General features: G+C 42.7%; 2 protein-coding genes across 2 annotated transcripts; both read right to left on the bottom strand.

The window, feature by feature from the left end:
- Positions 1-1,375: 1,375 nt before the first annotated feature.
- LOC115202640 (solute carrier family 35 member F4) lies at positions 1,376-10,639 on the bottom strand. The gene is made up of 6 exons (XM_029766724.1): positions 10,558-10,639; positions 8,158-8,551; positions 7,529-7,748; positions 4,731-4,871; positions 2,065-2,257; positions 1,376-1,626 (listed from the first exon to the last, which is right to left on the bottom strand). Exons 1-6 carry the CDS (start codon positions 10,637-10,639, stop codon positions 1,376-1,378), a joined length of 1,281 nt encoding a protein of 426 aa, XP_029622584.1.
- Positions 10,640-11,448: 809 nt separating this feature from the next.
- On the bottom strand, positions 11,449-20,658 carry LOC115204460 (arrestin-C). The gene is made up of 16 exons (XM_029770055.1): positions 20,581-20,658; positions 17,974-18,006; positions 16,273-16,303; positions 16,084-16,144; positions 15,942-15,986; positions 14,713-14,966; positions 14,542-14,615; positions 14,193-14,331; positions 13,989-14,073; positions 13,836-13,908; positions 13,609-13,746; positions 13,438-13,521; positions 13,255-13,328; positions 12,488-12,491; positions 12,303-12,326; positions 11,449-11,945 (listed from the first exon to the last, which is right to left on the bottom strand). The coding sequence occupies exons 2-15, from the start codon at positions 17,979-17,981 to the stop codon at positions 12,305-12,307; spliced, it is 1,092 nt and encodes a 363-aa protein (XP_029625915.1). The 5' UTR covers positions 17,982-18,006; positions 20,581-20,658; the 3' UTR covers positions 11,449-11,945; positions 12,303-12,304.
- Positions 20,659-22,784: the final 2,126 nt, after the last annotated feature.

Below are 22,784 nucleotides of genomic sequence, written 5' to 3'. Positions count from 1 at the left end.
GATGCTATTGATGATAATGAATGGATACAGATATGTTAGAATGCCCAGTCATTTTCATATAGACCATCCATTGAACGTACTATATGCAAGTGAAACTGAATATCATGCACACAGAAATGTCATTATTCTGCTGGAGGTGTAAAACACAAAAGGGGACATATTTTCATATGTTATGGCCTTGTGAAGGCTGGCTGAAAGAGTATGTTCTTCTATCTCAGCATGTCTACAGATTCTCTCTTCTCCCTGTTTTTGTTTGCTTGGAAATGTTGATACCGGAGACTGTTATCAGAAGAAACTGTAACCTAGCATTTATAGTGACTAACAAATGCATTGCCATTAATGGGACGGTTGGTTATCCTCCCACAATGGATGGAAGAAATGTCAAGTTATGTATCACTAGATACACTAGTATTTATTACTAGACTAAGGGTATACTGTGCAACTTTCATAAAGTGGAAGTATGACAAAGGGTGTCTTTATTGAAAACATGCCCATGTCAGGGGAGATAACTATTTAGGAAATCCCTAGCTGCTGGGCTGCTCATTCCTCAGTCCTTGCCTTGGGGGTCTGCCGTACTGTTGGTTGTCACTCTGGCCTCGGCCTAACACACCTGAAACCAATAATGAATGTTTCACTAAAATCTTAAAGCTGAGTAGGGGGTGTTTCGTTGGGGCGCTACAGGGCCGTGGACCCCTAGGGACAGGACGGGGTGACACAGCTATGTTGTGTGCAGATAAAAAGAGCTTTACAGTACTATTACACATATGATATTAATGATTTTAATTAGGGTGTACTGTTTCTGTGTGTTAATGTGTAGGTGTATGTGTGTTTTTACAACACTTTTGTTTTCAAATCTTTCATTGAGACATAAAAAAAAGATAGGAAGGAAGTTGTGTTGGGGAGAGAGTTCAGTTGTTGACTAGACTGGTGGGGGTTGGGCGTGCAGGTGGCTCGGGCTGGCTGGGCGGTCTGGCTGAAATTTAATAAAGACAATCAAAAGTCTTTACTTTATTTGTAAGAGTTGTTCATTTTTTAGGCTATTGGTTAAAGGTGCAACACAAAATTTATTATTGAATTATCATTGATCTACTTCAGTCTTATCAATCACTTAAACATATTTAATAATGATCTCTTATCTAGCTTGATGACTGGTCATTTTTGCTTTCTTTATGTTGTTCTAAATAGAGATGGCTAGAAAGGGCAGTGGGTGATATTAGATTGTGCAGGAAATTTGCTTTATATGCCCCCAAAAATGGGAGGACCCCCAGACCCCCCCACCAAGTTATTCCCCCCCACTTCTAAAACCAAAGTTGAGTCCCTGGTTTTGGTTGAGAGACTTTTGACACCAAGTTCTGCCATGTAAAACCAAAGAGCATCATGTTAGGGCAGCAATGCCTGCTTGTTTGGGCTTGGGCTTTGCAATTTCTCCTCCATCAGCTCCTCCATCTTCTCCAACCACACTGTCCTCTTTCCATCCTCCTTGCCACAGACCCTCTATCCAGTGGACAACACTGTCATCCCAGTCTCCTGGGAGCAGCAGTAAGAGGTAGCCCACCCCGATGATAGCTGCTGCAGCCATTCTGACCTGGCTGAGCTGGGGGGCTGCAGCGACATAGAAATCCACTGCTGCAGAGAGATACAGTAGGGGGTCAGGTATAGTGGAATGCTGTTTGAGATTCCCACAATGACTTCAGGAAAACCTGTATGAAGATCTCTCATGACACCGTTGTTTATCTTGATTTGTCATTTGGAGTTTTATAAGCAGATAAATATCATTGTTCTTTCTGTACCTGAATTAGCTGGGATGCTCAGTAACATTCCAAGAGAAATAAGGGAGGGGTAGGCAAGCACACTTCCTAGATTCACCAAGACATTGAAAGCTGATGGTGAGAGAGGAGGGACAAGAGTGAAGGAAATGTTAAAAACAGTTATTCAAATGAACTAATTTAATATCTGGATGTGTAGGCCGTCATTGAAAATATGAACTTGTTCTTAACTGACTTGCCTAGTTAAATAAATAAAAAAAATAGAATATCTGTACATAAATTAGCAGGGGAGTTTTACCGAGGAGCAGGGAGGCCATCACGCACAATGCGTCCCAGGGGATGTACTGGATTGGAGGCCAGTACTCCACATGTGTGAGGTAGAGTATTACACACACCCAGGAGTGGAGGACACAGCAGCATAGCCCCACACAGGACAGCAGGACACTGGCCGTACCCGGCTGCACCTCTCCCACTCGTTTTCTAAACAACACCTTGAAGAAAAGAAACGTACGTAAATACTTTGTGCTTATGTCTGCCAACCACAACAGTTACGATTTTGATTTAGGAAGGAGACCTAAAGACGAACTCCAGCTATTTTAAAAAGTTTTCTGTTGAAAAACAATATCCCACGTATACAGTTGAAGTCGGAAGTTTACATACACCTTAGCCAAATATATTTAAACTCAGTTTTTCACAATTCCTGACATTTAATCCTAGTAACAATTCCCTGTCTTAGGTCAGTTAGGATCACCACTTTATTTTAAGACGGTGAAATATCAGAATAATAGTAGAGAGAATGATTTATTTCAGCTTTTATTTCTTTCATCAAATTCCAAGTGGGTCAGTAGTTTACATACACTCAATTAGTATTTGATACCATTGCCTTTAAATTGTTTAACTTGGGTCAAATGTTTCGGGTAGCCTTCCACAAGCTTCCCACAATAAGTTGGGTGAATTTTGGCCCATTCCTCCTGACAGAGCTGGAGTCAGGTTTGTAGGCCTCCTTGCTCGCACACGCTTTTACAGTTCTGCCCACACATTTTCTACAGGATTGAAGTCAGGGCTTTGTGATGGCCACTCCAATACCTTGACTTTGTTGTCCTTAAGCCATTTTGCCACAACTTTGGAAGTATGCTTGGGGTCATTGTCCATTTGGAAGACCCATTTGCGACCAAGCTTCCTGACTGATGTCTTGAGATGTTGTTTCAATATATCCGCATAATTTCCCTTCCTCGTGATGCCATCTATTCTGTGAAGTGCACCAGTCCCTCATGCAGCAAAGCACCCCCACAACATGATGCTGCCATTGTAACAGTGTAGGTTCCGTCCCTCTCTTCGCCCCAACCTGGGCTCGAACCAGGGACCCTTGCACACATCAACAACTGACACCCACGAAGCATCGTTACCCATCGCGCCACAAAAGCCGCGGCCCTTGCGACGCAAGGGGAAACCCTACTTCAAGTCTCAGAGCGAGTGACGTCACCGATTGAAATGCTACTAGCGCACCACCGCTAACTAACTAGCCATTTCACATCGGTTACACTCACCCCCCCTTTGACCTCCTCCTTTTCCGCAGCAACCAATGATCCGGGTCAACAGCATCAATGTAACAGTGTAGGTTCCGTCCCTCTCTTCGCCCCAACCCGGGCGCGAACCAGGGACCCTTGCACACATCAACAACTGACACCCACGAAGCATCGTTACCCATCGCGCCACAAAAGCCGCGGCCCTTGCAACGCAAGGGGAAACCCTACTTCAAATCTCAGAGCGAGTGACGTCACCGATTGAAATGCTACTAGCGCACCACCGCTAACTAACTAGCCATTTCACATCGGTCACACCACCCCCGTGCTTCACGGATGGGATGGTGTTCTTCGGCTTGCAAGCCTCCCCTTTTTTCCTCCAAACATAACAATGGTCATTATGGCCAAACAGTTCTATTTTTGTTTCATCAGACCAGAGGATATTTCTCCAAAAAGTATGATCTTTGTCCCCATGTGCAGTTGAAAACCATAGCCTGGCTTTTTTATGCCGGTTTTGGAGCAGTGGCTTCTTCCTTGCTGAGCGGCCTTTCAGGTTATGTTGATATAGGACTCGTTTTACTGTGGATATAGATACTTTTGTACCTGTTTCCTCCAGCATCTTCACAAGGTCCTTAGCTGTTGTTCTGGGATTGATTTGCACTTTTCGCACCAAAGTACGTTAATCTCTAGGAGACAGAACACATCTCCTTCCTGAACGGTATGACAGCTGCGTGGTCCCATGGTGTTTATACTTGCGTACTATTGTTTGTACAGATGAACGCGGTACCTTCAGGTGTTTGGAAATTGCTTCCAAGGATGAGCCAGACTTGTGGAGGTCTACAATTCTTTTCTGAGGTCTTGGCTGATTTCTTTTGATTTTCCCATGATGTCAAGCAAAATGGCACTGAGTTTGAAGGTAGGCCTTGAAATACATCCACAGGTGCACCTTCAATTGACTCAACTGATGTCAATTAGCCTATCAGAAGCTTCTAAATCCATGACATTTTCTGGAATTTTCCAAGCTGTTTAAAGGCATGGTCAACTTAGTGTATGTAAACTTCTGACCCACTGGAATTGTGAAATAATCTGTGGAGTGGTTGTAAAACTAGTTTTAATGACTCCAACCTAAGTGTATGTAAACTTCCGACTTCATCTGTATATACAGTAGACACACTTATGGGTAAAAAAAACATGTTTTGCGCTAAATAGTGTTTTTTCGACACAACTGCAAACTTCAAGGCGTTGGCCAATGAAGGAGTTGGTCTGATGGTGCTCTCTGATGTCATCAGCCTCCCTGCTTGCTTGCGGGAGCAACAGAGAACACAAGAGGAAAGCCCCACCTCGTGCCATGTCATGAGGACACCTGGACCACCTAATGAGATGTGCCTTTTGTTAAGTAAATCACGCGATTAATGAAGTGAAACGGAGAATAGAGTAGGACTTTAATGGCGATGACCTTGTACAGGGCAGTGGTAGAAGCTGAGCCTACTGCCAGGGCCACCCCTGTGATTGAGTCGCTATGGAAACCATCAGCATACGCCATCATGACGATTCCTGTGATGGAGAGAATTACAGCCACTATCTGATAGAGAAAAAAGACACAGGAAGACATCACAGCTCAACACTGATGACAAGGAACACTTTGGCTATTATTGATTTGCTCAGCCATAAACATCACCTTTTAAAGGATAGGTATACATTAATTAATTTACTCAAACTCATCAAAGTCAAACCCCACATACGTAGTTGGTCAACAATTAACAGGTATACCCCAGCTTGGCTGGGGTACATTCAGTTCGGTTGAACATTTTCTACATTGTGTGACGGTTTGTACTGAACGACCCGTTTCCCGCACCATTCTTTAACAGCCTTTTGAGGTGTGTTTGCCCTCCGGTTGGTAACACTTGACTTGGATAGTCCATTTTTAGATGCTCTACAGACTACTGTATCTACAGACTCTACAGTAACATTTCAACTGTCAATGTACTAACCCAAACTCTAGCTGTAACCCTAACCTTAACCCTTACCCTAACTCTAACTCTAACTCTAACCTTAACCCTAACCTTAACCCTTACCCTAACCTTAACCCTTACCCTAACCTTAACCTTAACCTTAACCTTAACCCTTACCCTAACCTTAACCTTAACCTTAACCTTAACCTTAAACCTTACCCTAACCCTTATTCTAAACCTAACCATAGTCTTAGCAAGCAGTTGCTGTTCAACAGATAGTTTGTTGATAGTATGCCCATCTGTAGACCATCTACAGATGGAAAATCCGAACTGTCCAAATAAAGTGTGACCCTCCTGTTTGGTGGGTGGGTGGGGCCTGATCAATATGGGTTTGACCATTATACAGTGAGGGGAAAAAAGTATTTGATCCCCTGCTGAATTTGTACGTTTGCCCACTGACAAAGAAATTATCAGTCTATAATTTTAATGGTAGGTTTATTTGAACAGTGAGAGACAGAACAACAACAAAAAAATCAAGAAAAATGCATGTCAAAAATGTTATAAATTTATTTGCATTTTAATGAGGGAAATAAGTATTTGACCCCTCTGCAAAACATGACTTAGTACTTGGTGGCAAATCCCTTTGTTGGCAATCACAGAGGTCAGACGATTCTTGTGGTTGGCCACCAGGTTTGCACACATCTCAGGAGGGATTTTGTCCCACTTCTCTTTGCAGATCTTCTCCAAGTCATTAAGGTTTCGAGGCTGACGTTTGGCAACTCAAGCCGTCAGCTCCCTCCACAGATTTTCTATGGGATTAAGGTCTGGAGACTGGCTAGGCCACTCCAGGACCTTAATGTGCTTCTTCTTGAGCCACTCCTTTGTTGCCTTGGCCATGTGTTTTGGGTCATTGTCATGCTGGAATACCCATCCACCACCCATTTTCAATGCCCTGGCTGAGGGAAGGAGGTTCTCACCCAAGATTTGACGGTACATGGCCACGTCCATCGTCCCTTTGATGAAGTTGTCCTGTCCCCTTAGCAGAAAAACACCCCCAAAGCATAATGTTTCCACCTCCATGTTTGATGGTGGGGATGGTGTTCTTGGGGCCATAGGCAGCATTCCTCCTCCTCCAAACACAGCGAGTTGAGTTGATGCCAAAGAGCTCCATTTTGGTCTCATCTGACCACAACACTTTCACCCAGTTGTCCTCTGAATCATTCAGATGTTCAATGGCAAACTTCAGACGGGCATGTATATGTGCTTTCTTGAGCAGGGGGACCTTGCGGGCGCTGCAGGATTTCAGTCCTTCACGGCATAGTGTGTTACCAATTGTTTTCTTGGTGACTATGGTCCCAGCTGCCTTGAGATCATTGACAAGATCCTTCCGTGTAGTTCTGGGCTGATTCCTCACCGTTCTCATGATCATTGCAACTCCACGAGGTGAGATCTTGCATGGAGCCCGAGGCTGAGGGAGATTGAGAGTTATTTTGTGTTTCTTCCATTTGCGAATAATCGCACCAACTGTTGTCACCTTCTCACCAAGCTGCTTGGCGATGGTCTTGTAGCCAATTCCAGCCTTGTGTAGGTCTACAATCTTGTCCGTGACATCCTTGGAGAGCTCTTTGGTCTTGGCCATGGTGGAGAGTTTGGAATCTGATTGATTGCTTCTGTGGACAGGTGTCTTTTATACAGGTATCAAGCTGAGATTAGGAGCACTCCCTTTAAGAGTGTGCTCCTAATCTCAGCTCGTTACTTGTATAAAAGACACCTGGGAGCCAGAAATCTTTCTGATTGAGAGGGGGTCAAAAACGTATTTCCCTCATTAAAATGCAAATCAATTTATAACATTTTTGACATGCGTTTTTCTGGATTTTTTTGTTGTTATTCTGTCTCTCACTGTTCAAGTAAACCTACCATTAAAATTATAGACTGATAATTTCTTTGTCAGTGGGCAAACGTACAAAATCAGCAGGGGATCAAATACTTTTTTCCCTCACTGTACATCTCAAAACTTGTGCAGCACACCATACACAATCGCTCTCTGGGCTGCCATAATCACAACGTTCCCCAACTGGTCGTTCAATACAGTACCTTTTCCTTTGAATTAAACGACGAACACCGCTCTCTCAAGGGAAATCTTTTCATTTGAGAATGTTTTTATGGAAGCTTTGATGTGAGTATCTGGATGCTTAAATGAGTATCTACATTTGTAAATGCTTTGTGTTGCACTGTCCATCCACCCCCTTCCCCCTTTATCCAGCGCTAACAGAGGAGATGTTCTTACCCGTACACCCATGAACCGGTCGTTGAGTCCGATCCAGGATAGGAGGAAGATGAAGCCCTGGCTACAGCAGAGAATGGCGCTAGCATCTCCCGCTGAGATGCGACAAAGGGCCAGCAGGTACAGGTAGCCTGAGAGACTCCACAGCACGGAGAACGGTGCTGCACCCTTCAGGAGCACTCTCACTGTCATGTCCTCCTCCACCAGGAAGCCACTGCACTGCCTGGGACACAGGAAGACAGAGGCGCCTGGTGACTTGGTCAGCCTCTCTACCAATCCTCTGGATAAACAGCAGGGTTGTTTTTAAGACATTTGTTTAGCTGCTAGCCTCATGCAGATTAAAGCACAAAGCAGCTTGTCTTAAATATCTTGTCTGATACAGAGGGTTTGTGGCAATAGGTTTTCTATATTCCCTAAAAAGAAAACCATTCATTTAGAAATTTGACAAATCTAAAGTTACTGTAAATCCTTATATTACACTCTATCCAAAATAGAGAATCAATCTAGATGAGTGTAATAACAAAAACAGGAGGTGATCATGACTTCCTGCCACACATAGCCCTGTCAACCTTCTCTCAACCTGAAATGGGCCTACACCTGCCTGTCAGAGGACTCTTTAGCTGTTGTTTCACCTGAAGCAGGCTGTGGGCCACTGTCTCTGCTCTGCCCCTAGCAGGTGTCCCAGGTAGTAGAGGGGGAAGAGGAGGATGTTCCATGTACTGCAGAACCAAATAGTGAAGAAGGGGGCATGGAGCTGCTCCAGAGACTGCTTGGCACTGTGTGTGCCCACTGCCCACGCCAGGGCCACACAGCACCCAAGGACCAGCCCCCACACAGCTCGACACATGGCTCTCAGCGGGCAGCGAGCACAGCGGCTCTTACTGTCCTCTCTCTTCTCCTCCACACACTCTTCTGCCTGCCCTCCACCCCACCCTCCACCCTTCCCCCCACCCTGCCATCCACCCTGCCCTCCATCCTGCCCATCTTCAGCCGAAGGCTGGGGTCCCCTCTGTCTTTCAGCATGCTCTATATGGCAAAGGCAAAAAGAGAGAAAAAATGATCCTGTAGAAAACAATAACATAACAGATGCATAAAGATATAATTCTCATATGGGAAAGGGTAATAGAAGAATATAGCCCATATTACATTTTACTTCCAAGTTGCCTATTTCTGGTGGATCTTCAAGATATCACCGAATTATTCCCACAACCTGAGGTGTCAGTGCTTTTCTCATACTGAAGAAATATACAGTTGAAGTCGGAAGTTTACATACACCTTAGCCAAATACATTTAAACTCAATTTTTCACAATTCCTGACATTTAATCCTAGTAAAAATTCCCTGTCTTAGGTCAGTTAGGATCACCACTTTATTTTAAGAATGTGAAATGTCAGAATAATAGCAGAGAGAATGATTTATTTCAGCTTTTATTTCCAGTGGGTCAGAAGTTTACATACACTCAATTAGTATTTAGTACCATTGCCTTTAAATTGTTTAACTTGGGTCAAACGTTTTGGGTAGCCTTCCACAAGCTTCCCACAATAAGTTGGGTGAATTTTGGCCCATTCCTCCAGACAGAGTTGGTGTAACTGAGCAGGTTTGTAAGGCCTTCTTGCTCGCACACGCTTTTTCAGTTCTATCCACAAATGTTCTATAGGATTGAGGTCAGGGCTTTGTGATGGCCACTCCAATACCTTGACTTTGTTGTCCTTAAGCCATTTTGGCACAACTTTGGAAGTATGCTTGGGGTCACTGTCCAGTTGAAAGACCCATTTGTGACCAAGCTTTAACTTCCTGACTGATGTCTTGAGATGTTGCTTCAATATATCCACATAATTTCCCTTCCTCATGATGCCATCTATTTTGTGAAGTGCACCAGTCCCTCCTGCAGCAAAGCACCCCCACAACATGATGCTGCCACCCCTGTGCTTCACGGTTGGGATGATGTTCTTCGGCTTGCAAGCCTCCCCTTTTTCCTCCAAACATAACGATGGTCATTATGGCCAAACAGTTATATTTTTGTTTCATCAGACCAGAGGACATTTCTCCAAAAAGTACGATCTTTGTCCCCATGTGCAGTTGAAAACCATAGCCTGGCTTTTTTTATGGCAGTTTTGGAGCAGTGGCTTCTTCCTTGCTGAGTGGCCTTTCAGGTTATGTCGATAGAGGACTCGTTTTACTGTGGATATAGATACTTTTGTACCTGTTTCCTCCAGCATCTTCACAAGGTCCTTTGCTGTTGTTCTGGGATTGATTTGCACTTTTCGCACCAAAGTATTTTCATCTCTAGGAGACAGAACACGTCTCCTTCCTGAACGGTATGACGGCTGCGTGGTCCCATGGTGTTTATACTTGTGTACTATTGTTTGTACAGATGAACGCGGTACCTTCAGGTGTTTGGAAATTGCTTCCAAGGATGAACCAGACTTGTGGAGGTCTACAATTTTTTTTCTGAGGTCTTGGCTGATTTCTTTTGATTTTCCCATGATGTCAAGCAAAGAAGCACTGAGTTTGAAGGTTGGCCTTGAAGTACATCCAAAGGTACACCTCCAATTGACTCAAATGATGTCAATTAGCCTATCAGAAGCTTCTAAAGCCATGACATCATTTTCTGGAATTTTCCAAGCTGTTTAAAGGCAGGGTCAACTTAGTGTACGTAAACTTCTGACCCACTGGAATTGTGATACAGTGAATTATAAGTGAAAAAATCTGTCTGTAAACAATTGTTGGAAAAATGACTTGTGTCATTCACAAAGTAGATGTCCTAACCGACTTTCCAAAACTATAGTTTGTGAACAAGAAATGTGTGGAGTTGCTGAAAAACAAGTTTTAATGTCTCCACCGTAATTGTATGTAAACTTCACACTTCAACTGTATATGACATTATCTACAAGCACTGAAATGGATAGATAATATCTTAATATGCAGTATTACATGTCACTGTGATTTGTCACACCTGACCTACACGTAAATGAATACACATAATGTTAGATTTATGCCTAAAACTAGAAGAAAGCTATGAAATATACTTACCCTGTGGAGTGGGCAGCAGAAAGACAGCAGGACCAGTGGAGGGCGAGGGAGACACTTTGGCTGTTTGTTTGTTCATGGCCATCTCTAGTGTCGGCTCTTCTCTGGACACTGAGTCCTTCTACAGCCATGGGCTCTGGGTGGTAAGCCTTTGATGTGTATGGAGAATTAAGTTGCTTAAACTCAGCCAACCCAGAATGATCTGTGGTTACTATGATTACTCCCCCTGCTCACAGACCATCTAATACCAGGAGGTTGCTTGAAGCCACTAACAGAACTGCAAATGTGTGTTTAGTGAGACGTGTTTACATATTGCCCTCTGAAATGTGTGTAAGTGATGTGGAATACTGTATACCTGTAATTTTTCATTGCAGTAAAGCATTGACATATTTACATGGTTTGCTGGACAGGTGTGTCTGATGTAGAGAACACCATAAACTGGGTGGTTTGAGCCCTGAATGCTGATTGGCTGACAGCCGTGGTATATCAGACATTTTTACTGGGTGGTTCGAGCCCAAGAATGCTGATTGTCAACATTGCCAAGCTGTGGTATATTAGACAGTATACCACCAGTATACCACCGGTATACAACATTTATTTTTACTGCTCTAATTACATTGGTAAGCAGTTTATTATAGCAATAAGGCACCTTGGAGGTTTGTGATATATGGCCAATATACCACGGCTAAGGGCTGTATCCAGGCACTCCGCGTTGCATCGTGCATAAGAACAGCCCTTAGCCATGGTACATTGGCCATGTACCACACCTCTTCAGGCCTTATTGCTTAATTATAAAACATGTTTTGCTATGAAGACGTGACGTTACCTGATGCCAGTTCAGCACCATGGACAGTTCCCCTCAATGCACTGCAGTGAATGGATGAATACCCAGTCTTAGAAGTATATGAGTTGTTTTTATTTGGTTCAATGACTTATCAGTCCAAAACATCCAAAACACTACCGGACTCCCTGTTTGATGGAGTAGTTTAGGTGGGAGTTTTATCCGCAAACCAATAAACCCCTTTATACTGAATGTGTTCATTAACCCCCTTGGTTTTATGTGAGGAGTACAGAGTGAATGGTTAATTAAGCTATGTGTGAAATGATATGAGTCATACGCATGGCTGGATATCTACATACATTACAGTACAGGTACTACAGGCTCACATTGACAAAACCACTAAAATACAACACTGAGAGAAATCAACATCATATAAAGCTGTTAACATTTTTTATTGATGGTTCTTCCTATGAGGTATTCCAGTTTCTTCTTTGCTTTGGTCATCAGCCTTTCAATCTGGACAGCCATCAACAGCTTTGCTCCATTGAACTTTGCAGTCCCTTATTCCTCGTCTTCTGGAATGTACTCAGCCTCAAGGGTAACATGCGTTCTGGGGATTCACAAAACACATACAATAAATATGGCTGCTGGGTGACTGTCACAGACGACTACAGTGAATGATGGCACATGAACTGAGGCAGTGAACTCTTGTGCTAAAGTAATGTCATAATTAGAATCATTCGATTCAGTCACGGGATCATCTGATTCATCTACAGTTGTTTGAACTTCATTGAAATACAACCGCGGGTGCCTTTATGCTAGCGCTATCCAATACTGGTGATCGTAAGGGCAAAGCCTGCCCTCTATAAAAACCAGAGTTCAACAGCCCTCCAATGAACGGGCACTTCACATCAAAGGTGTGTCTACTGTACGTTAGGGTCTATAAGTCTGTTGGATAGAAGCTCACCTTCACTCTCCCACCGGGAGACCTCTGCAGATCATAAAGGAAACACGAAAACAGCACAAGGTCACGAGGCAGTACAAAATGACTTTCAAATGTGCATAACACAGACTATGTTTTATTAAAGCTGAACACTGCAGTGTATGCTACTAATACGTATTTAAAATGATATCCTAGAATGTTTTACTCACACATCTGCTCATGTAATGGGGTTGATTTTGTAGAAGGGAAAAGAGTTGAAAGGTTACATTAGTAACATTGAATAGCAACCTTGAATGAGTAGAGAGTGTCGTGGAAAATTGCAAGATTATGTTATAATGCTTGTATTGTATTATAATGGTTGTTTTGTTCGACAGAATAGAGTATTCTGTTAACTATTGTGTGTGTGTGTTTTACTGAGGATGGGCCTCTATGAGATAGCCCTGACAGAGGAGATTTACGATGTCTTTGGGTAATAAAGCCTAAAGAGCATTCCAGAGAACATGAGCTAATGGTTCTGTTCTATACCGTACCAGGGAGAGACGGTTCCAGTTTGGAGTAGGAGGAACAGACACTGGTCTATACAATGGAAACTGTTGACACAGCAGTTGCTGTTTGCTATGTTTTATATATATCTTTCATACAAATCTTAACCTTGTGAACGTCCAATGTATCTGTTGTTCGTCATGTACGTTGATAGGGGTGTATCTTGGCTATAAAAGATCTTTGTACTTTTGTGTTGTCACTTTCAATGGCGCATCATTGAAAGTCAAGTGCTATTGCAAAGCTCTTATCATTAAAGATGTAGTTTAAGTATAACTCTGACTGGTGTGTGAAGTTTGTAACTCTCCTCATTTGGTAATGCAGAAATTAGCCACCACAAGAGAGAGACATTGCACCCTCACCACATCAGTTCTACTTTGACAGTTTATTAGATATGGTAAATCCTATTATTCATTAGGTAACACTATTACTTTACCTTGGGGTTTGGGGTTCATGAGGATCAAGGGGAGCTCCACCTGTACGTCACTGGCTGTCAGACCTCCCAACAAGCTGAGTGGGAGTGAAGAACATAATTGGTTAGCATTTAATATTTTCCTCAATTTCAATGTAAAACATGGCATTGGCTTACAGGCAAACATGTATTTAATCTAAGACTTACCCTCCTGAAGACACCATCAAGTTGACCTTGATTTTGTAGGAAACCAAGATTCCCAACACTTCTTTATCCATACCGTCTCTCATACTGATGAGGAGAAAGGAGAAGACAGAGATGGACTCAGGTTGTTTGTGTCTAGATTTGAATGTGAAAATAATGTAGACTGCCACTCACATAGTGTTGGAGGCCAGGTTCGTGTCCTCGTCCTTCAGTCTGCCGTCCAGCGCCAGACCGCGCTTCTCCTTGTTGTCAGCCAGTAGGGGGGTGATAGTGAGGGATTTATCAAATGTGCTATTGGCCTCTATTGTCTCTCTGTAGGAGAAGGTTGGAGATGTTAGTGGATCAGGAGAAGAGCACTTCTTAGAAGATGATGAGGAGAGGGTTGGTTTCTGTCTACTCACCCAAACTCTTGACAAAGTACGGTTTTGGTGTATTTGTCCGCGGAGTAGAGCACCACATCTGTAGTCTGGTCAACTGGAGGAAAGAGCCCACTGTTATAAACTTAAGAATAGTATTTTAGTTCTAACATTCAGAGTCAGCAGTGATCGACTTACCGGTGACTTTAATTTTTGTCACTGTTTTGGTGGTTTCATTCTTGACTTTGACGTTGACATTGATCGGATCTCCATGGTAATAGATCTGATATCAATATAAGAAAAACAATTCTACTGTTTGCAACCCCTTTTTGTCATGTATTCTAATATAGCTGCTACAGTATATGCGCTGTAGAAGCCGGTGAGGATTTCGGTTTAACTCACCTCCTTATCCAGAGAGGCCTCCAGGTGGACAGGCTTGTCAGACATCATGAAGCTCTTGCAGATGTCAGCCTTGGGACCAGGAGCACCAGTTGCATCTGGGGCAAACTGGATCTTACGGACGATCAGACGGGCAGTGTCTCTACAAGGATGGAGGGAAAGTGGCAAAGAGAAGGAAGGAGTGAGACAGGGAGACAGGGAGAGAGAGAGAGAGAGAGAGAGAGAGAGAGCGAGAGAGTGAGAGAAAAAAAGTGTCAGAAAGAAACAGTTGTTTTTACATGTAGAGAATTTTCATGTCTTATTGTGTAAAGTATTTCAATAAAAGAAGATGAGTATTTGGACAGCCACTCACTTCTTGTCAAGTTTCTCTTCTGGGTCTGCCACATCTGAAATGTAGGTCTTCACTTCAAAGTCCACACCGCAAGCCTAGGTATACACAAAAGGCCAATGTAAATATCATGAATCATTGAATTTAATATATCTGGGGTAAAAAATATATATAAATAGCAAGGCAAGAGCCTACCTTTCCAGCATCATCTGGTCCTGGCTGGAGTGTGACAGAGCAGGGAAGGTTTACGGGAATGTCGAAAGTGAAGGCATGGCCCTGCTCTCCTGCCTTCTTGAGCAGGCAGTCATGCATGGGAGTGAGGGTGGGTTTGTGGTCAGCAGCAGGGTACAACTGGAGGTGCTTGAACCAGATGTCTTTCCTGAAGGACAGTCCAATGACATCCAGGTCCTCACGGCCATAACGGAAAGCACAGGCCAGCTGCACAAACACTAGAGACCAGGATAAACATTAGAGATCAGAACAAACACTAGAGACCAGGATAAACACTAGAGACCAGGATTAACATTAGAGACCAGAACAAACACTAGAGACCAGGATTAACACTAGAGACCAGAATAAACATTAGAGACCAGGATAAACATTAGAGACCAGAACAAACACTAGAGACCAGGATAAACACTAGAGACCAGGATACACATTGGAGACCAGAACAAACACTAGAGACCAGGATAAACACTAGAGACCAGAATAAACATTAGAGACCATGAAAAACACTAGAGACCATGATAAACACTAGAGACCAGGATAAACATTAGAGTCCAGGATAAACACTAGAGACCAGGATAAACATTAGAGACCAGAACAAACACTAGAGACCAGGATAAACATTAGAGACCAGGATAAACATTAGAGACCAGAACAAACACTAGAGACCAGGATAAACATTAGAGCCCAGGATAAACACTAGAGACCAGGATAAACATTAGGGACCAGGATAAACACTAGAGACCAGGATAAACACTAGAGACCAGGATAAACACTAGAGACCAGAACAAACACTAGAGACCAGGATAAACATTAGAGACCAGGATAAACATTAGAGACCAGAACAAACACTAGAGACCAGAACAAACACTAGAGACCAGGATAAACATTAGAGACCAGGATAAACATTAGAGACCGGAACAAACACTAGAGACCAGGATTAACACTAGAGACCAGGATAAACATTAGAGACCAGGATAAACATTAGAGACTGGAACAAACACTAGAGACCAGGATTAACACTAGAGACCAGGATAAACATTAGAGACCAGGATAAACACTAGAGACCAGGGTAAACATTAGAGACCAGGATAAACATTAGAGACCAGGATAAACATTAGCCAGTGTATAATCATTCCGCAGGACTACTAACATTAGCAACTTATCTGTAAAAAATAGTATTGTAAAATAATGTGTACCTTTCTTGCCTCCAAGGTCTGCAGGATCAATTTTCACCACTCCCTCTGTAACAACGATGGGGAGAGATTTTAGAGATTTTCCCCTCAACACAAATGTCTAAACTTACAATACAGAAGTGCCAAGTATAAAAGTAAGAGTTACCGATGGAGTCCACACTCTGAACATGGTCGACGTAGTCTCTCTTTCCCAGGTAAAGGGTAAGCTGAAGATAAGAAGAAAAAAAAGGTCAAACAGAATGTTTCTGGAGCTCTATCACATTTATCACAAATAGGTGATGGTCTTTACTTCTATGGGGCAAGTATTAGAGAGACAGAAAAGGTTTTCACTTACTGCGCCATTCCCAGAGGTTTTCTTGTATACCCTGAGAAAATATCAAACCAAACGGTCAGCAGTGTTTAAAACATTTCTCTGTCTTACTTTAGTGACCAAAGTAGCACATTCTGCAAGGATTAAACACTCAATGTTAATTTCAAGTAGTGAAAAAACAAAGGTTTATCGGAAGACAAATTATCAATCAACAGTCAATCAAATGTGCAAAGGTATGCAAATTATAATGACACAACCCGATATAAACATATTATTTATACAAAATTATGATAACTGACATGTTTTGTCCAAAATGCTTCCTAATCCTGAGAGTTTGGAGATGGGTTTGTCAGACCATACTGAGGGCAGAAGGTATCAGTCAGGGTCGTACATTGTCTTACATGAGCAGATCTGAGGAATTAACCCTTGAGTGTAATATTACCTAACTGACTGGATTTGAGTCATCTGTTATAACCCTACTCGATGGTATCTGTTAAATGGTGCAGAATAAGAAAATGTATCAAACAAAAACGTCAAGAAATTCCTTTAATACTCAGAGGACTGCTGACTATGTCAGGAAATAACACAGGAAATAACATGGGTTCTCTCCAACACTCAGCACATGGATATTAATACCATGAAGTGTTATCATTCACAAAGGATTTGTCCATCTGTTAGTGACATTAGCCTTAAGTCAGAGTTTTCATCTCCCATAAGGAGAGCATTGTTTCTTCTGTAGGTTTTAAACTGTCAAAATAAAGAGAGTAGCACACTCCATATATAAACTCCCAGTAATTTATTGGGTATTTACCAACGTTTCGGCATCACTGTGCCTTCTTCTGTAGGTTTTAACAGCATGGGTTGAGTTGCATAGATTGAGTTGCATGATTCGAGTTGCCATAAGGTGCTAGTGAAAGTCAATAATAGGTTTCCCTGAGGACTACTGAGAAGAGAGCTCCAGTCAGTTCAACAGGATTCGAGAGAGAGGCAGGCAAGGCTGCAGCTTTGACTTGAGCGCCCTTGAATACCACAAGCACTACGTGTTGAATGGTCACTCATGCAGCGGGGGCTTACAGATAGGCCTACATGAGATAGATAGGAACACGCTTAGAAGAAAAGGTGCTATCTAGAACCTAAAAGGGTTCTTCGGCTGGCCCCATAGGAGAACCCTTTGAAGAACCCTTTTTGGTTCCAGGTAGAACCCTTTCGGTTTCTATGTAGAACCCTTTCCACAGAGGGTTCTCCATGTAACCCAAAAGGGTTCTTCAATGGGTTCTCCTATGGGGCCAGCCGAAGAACCCTTTTGGAAACCTTTTTTCTAAGAGTGTATTAAAATAGAGGAGTGTTGCTACCTCTCAGTAGAAAAGGTTTCTAAGTGGAATTCTTCCCATGTGTGCTTCTAAAGCGTAGTGAAGATGAGGAGGTGCATATAAGAACATCTACTCTGTGACACCTGAGAAAGTCAAAGTTAGATGTAGTGGGTGAAAGAACAGGTTAATTCAATAGATCCATCTGCCTCTGGGCTCTCTACAGATAAGAGGCTTTTTGGGGCAAGGTGTCCTCAAATGGTCTGAAACACTTGCAAACAGCCAATTACATTGGCCGAACAAACAAAACAAAGTTTTACTAGTAACATAGTAATAGTAATATAGACCATGTATGACATTCAATAACGTTGCAATGCTATCAACATGTAGTCTAATTGAAAATCAGGTGGGGGCTTACTTAGACATTTTTCAGCAATTTCAGGAATTCTTTCTGTGGAGACAAAACAAAACAAAACGTGTGAGTTCATGAAAATGACAACAAAAAGTGAATCTCAATCACAATCAGGCATAACCCCTGATTCACCAATGAGTTATGGATGAAAGGATGCTGTATCCGTGTTGAGTGACAGGGAATAATCTGGTGGAATGAGATTACAGCATCACTGTTAGCTGTCCTGAGCCAAATCTTGGCTGGGGTTTAGCTTTTCAAAGTACTGCTGCTATTGACAACGCTCATCTAGTAGACTGCAGAGGCACAGAGACCCTAACAGTAGCTAAACGTAACCTGGACAGGATTTACAAGGTAGCACATTGTTATGTAATACTGCATTCTAAACGGAGGGGCTTCATCCTCACGTCCCTGGTGGATTACACATATTGACCAAGGTTTCCCAAAAGCATTCACAAGGTCACAGGGTCACAAGGTGTCTTACTTTCCTGAAACATTTACAGCGGATAGACGAAGATAATAAAATGAGATCATAATAGTATCAATACTCATAAAATAAATAAAAGAAGAATAAGAATTATCTCATTTTAGTCTAACCGAAAAATAAGTTTAAATCCACTATTGACATTTCTCTGTATTTTGGGACTGTATCACTTTCTATCCTCAACAATGTTGCTGTCCATGGTCCAGATCTCAATACAAGACCGGTATTCAATCAATTACAGTAGATTCCTGGATAGTGCTTCCAGAAGTGTCCCAAATGGATACGCCACGCACAGGAGGTTGGTGGCATCTTAATTGGGGAGGATGGGCTCATTGTAATGGCTGGAGAGGAATGAGTGAAATGGTATCAAATGCATCAAACACATGGTTTCGTCCTCCCCTCAGCAACCTCCACAGACACCATGGTATTGATGACCATGGTGAGCAGCCTTCTTGAGTTGCATTTAGAAAGTGTTACAGAGACTACCTGTATAGTTTACAGGTAGTAGCTGGCTATATTTCATTAGTAAGAAGTTAAGACTGGATTGTCAGCAGTCAGCTGTCTTTATCAGAGAGATCTGTTCCACAATGTAATAGCAGCATATTTCTCCAACAGATAGCAGACACTGCCAGTGGGCTACCAGGCACTGCCAGTAGGCTACCAGACACTGCCAGTGGGCTACCAGACACTGCCAGTGGGCTACCAGACACTGCCAGTAGGCTACCAGACACTGCCAGTGGGCTACCAGACACTGCCAGTAGGCTACCAGAAACTGCCAGTAGGCTACCAGACACTGCCAGTAGGCGACCAGACACTGCCAGTAGGCGACCAGACACTGCCAGTAGGCTACCAGACACTGCCAGTGGGCGACCAGACACTGCCAGTAGGCGACCAGACACTGCCAGTAGGCGACCAGACACTGCCAGTGGGCTACCAGACACTGCCAGTAGGCTACCAGAAACTGCCAGTAGGCTACCAGACACTGCCAGTGGGCTACCAGACACTGCCAGTAGAGTACCAGAAACTGCCAGTAGGCGACCAGACACTGCCAGTAGGCTACCAGACACTGCCAATGGGCTACCAGACACTGCCAGTAGGCTACCAGACACTGCCAGTGGGCTACCAGAAATACTGCTAGTAGGCTACCGGACACTGCCAGTTGGCTACCAGAAACACTGCTAGTAGGCTACCAGACACTGCCAGTTGGCTACCAGAAATACTGCTAGTAGACTACCGGACACTGCCAGTTGGCTACCAGAAACACTGCTAGTAGGCTACCAGACACTGCCAGTTGGCTACCAGAAACACTGCTAGTAGACTACCGGACACTGCCAATAGGCGACCAGACACTGCCAGTAGGCGACCAGTCACTGTCAGTAGGCTACCAGAAACACTGCCAGTAGGCTACCAGACACTATCAGTAGGCTACTAGAAAGACTGCTAGTAGTCTACCGGACACTGCCAGTAGTCTACCAGACACTGCCAGGTGGATACCGGACACTGCCAGTAGGCTACCAGGGATTTAACCCACTGCCATTTCCAGTATCAGATATCAATGAATTAGATTGAGTAGCTATATGCCTGAGTGTTGTACATTTTACTGCAATTACAGTGGGGATGCTATGTTACTTTTCTATCCTTGACCTGAGTGACAAAAATAATCCTTACAATGTAATTCACTTAATACCTTTTACTATCCCCTACTAAATCTGACTGACATGGGTATTAACAAGCCAAACAGGAAAGACCTAAGTGTTTACGAAGTCAGGGTTGAGCTGTTCCATGCTACTATAACATTTGAGGCTCCTAATTATGCAGTGCGTAATGTTCATTGAAGCGCAACAGTTGTTGTCCCAATGTCAAAATATAATTGGTTTGCTACAAGTTGAAGCATGTACCAACTTATTTTCAACTATATTACCGCGGTTTAGACAGCATCAATACTGGTTTAAAGCCAGTTGAAAACTGTGTAGGCATTGAAAGTTTGAATTATTCTACCTATTTGCAGTTAGGACATCCTCTGTTGTTATAATGTCCTTCTGATATTCACAGAGTAAGGCTTTGTCTCTTCCGTCATCCCTCCCACTACAAAACTACAAAGCTGTGAAGCAAAAAGAATGGTGATGTCTTACCTTTCTTAAAGATATCAGTGTTCCACTGACGTTCAAATCCCTTGAGTGTTCTATGGTTAGAGTGCAGTCTCTGACTGTTGACATCACTCTTTATAGCCGGACCTCTGACCCCTCCCCCGACTTAACTTTCTTGTTTAAGATGCTGTTGTCTGTCTCTCAATCCAATTATTCAATAAGCAAACACCTTTTTTGACAACATATGGTTTAAAAATACCACAGCCAACTGATTTAAAACGTGCAATGCACAGTAAAGTACTCCCAGGGACAGAGACATGACCTTGATTTATGGTAAGTATAAAACAACAGTGATTCTCTAAAGCCTGTTGTTGGTCCTGTGGCTTACAGTGTGCTGAACATCTAATACTCACAGGGTATTGCACTCTATAGGAAAGAGGCCTACCTTAGTAATTGGGTACAATACTTTGTAAATTAACTAAACTTTTCACCTTTGAGTGTGAAAAAATGTACACTATTGTTCACAAGTTTGAAGTCACTTAGAAATGTCCTTGTTTTTGAAAGAAAAGCACATTGTTTGTCCATTAAAATAACATCAAATTGATCAGAAATACAGTGTAGACATTGTTAATGTTGTAAATGACTACTGTAGCTGTAAACGGCAGATTTTTTATGGAATATCTACATAGGCATACAGAGGCCCATTTTCAGCAACCATCACTCCTGTGTTCTAACAGCACGTTGTGTTAGCTAATCCAAGTTTACAATTTTAAAAGGCTAACTGATCATTAGAAAACCCTTTTACAATTATGTTAGCACAGCTGAAAACTGTTGTGCTATTTAAAGAAGCAATAAAACTGGCCTTCTTTAGACTAGTTGAGTATCTGGAGCATCAGCATTTGTGTGATCGATTACAGGCTCAAAATGGCCAGAAACAAAGACTTTCTTCTGAAACTCGTCAGTTTATTCTTGTTCTGAGAAATGAAGGCTATTCCATGCCAGAAATTGCCAAGAAACTGAAGATCTCGTAGAAAGCTGTGTACTACTCCCTTCACAGAACAGCGCAAACTGGCTCTAAACAGAATAGAAAGAGGAGTGGGAGGCCCCGGTGCATAACTGAGCAAGAGGACAAGTACATTAGAGTGTCTAGTTTGAGAAACAGACGCCTCACATGTCCTCAACTGGCAGCTTCATTAAATAGTACCCGCAAAACACCAGTCTCAACGTCCACAGTGAAGAGGCGACTCCGTGATGTTGGCCTTCTAGGCAGAGTTGCAAAGAAAAAGCAGTATCTCAGACTGTCTAATAAAAAGAAAAGATTAAGATGGGCAAAAGAACACAGACACTGGATAGAGGAAGATTGGAAAAAAGTGTTATGGACAGACAAATCTAAGTTTGAGGTGTTCAGATCACAAAGAAGAACATTTGTGAGACAGAAAAAATGAAAAGATCCTGGCGGAGTGCTTGACGCCATCTGTCAAACATGGTAGAGGCAATGTGATGGTCTGAGGGTGCTTTGGTGGTGGTAAAGTGGGAGATTTGTACAGGGTAAAGGGGATCTTGAAGAAGGAAGGCTATCGCTCCATTTTGCAACGCCTTGCCATAACCTGTGGAGGGCGCTTAATTGGAGCCAATTTCCTCCTACAACAGGACAATGACCCAGAGCACAGCTACAAACTATGCAAGAACTATTTAGGGAAGAAGCAGTCAGCTGGTATTCTGTCTATAATGGAGTGGCCAGCACAGTCACCGGATCTCAACCCTATTGAGCTGTTGTGGGAGCAGCTTGACTGTATGGTACGTAAGAAGTGCCCATCAAGCCAATCCAACTTGTGGGAGGTACTTCAGGAAGCATGGGGTGAAATCTCCTCAACAAATTGACAACTAGAATGCCAAAGGTCTGCAAGGCTGTAATTGCTACAAATGGAGGATTCTTTGACGAAAGCAAAGTCTGAAGGACACAATTATTATTTCAATTAAAAATCATTATTTATAACCTTGTCAACGTCTTGACTATATTTCCTATTCATTTTGCAACTCATTTCATGTATGTTTTCATGGAATACAAGGACATTTCTAAGTGACCCCAAACTTTTGAACGGTAGTGTATATTTTCAGTTTGCGAAACATATCTTATATGTTGGCTACATTACTAGTTTAGCTGAATTAACTTAAATATTGTGTTCATCTAACAATATCTGCTTAGTGCTGTAATGTGTTCGTCTAACAATATCTGCTTAGTGCTGTAC

The sequence above is a fragment of the Salmo trutta genome, chromosome 12 (genome assembly GCF_901001165.1).
Source record: "Salmo trutta chromosome 12, fSalTru1.1, whole genome shotgun sequence".
Taxonomy (NCBI): Eukaryota; Metazoa; Chordata; class Actinopteri; order Salmoniformes; family Salmonidae; genus Salmo; species Salmo trutta.
The sequence above is the reverse complement of the archived record's forward strand: the minus strand, read 5'-3'. Positions and strand labels throughout refer to the sequence as shown.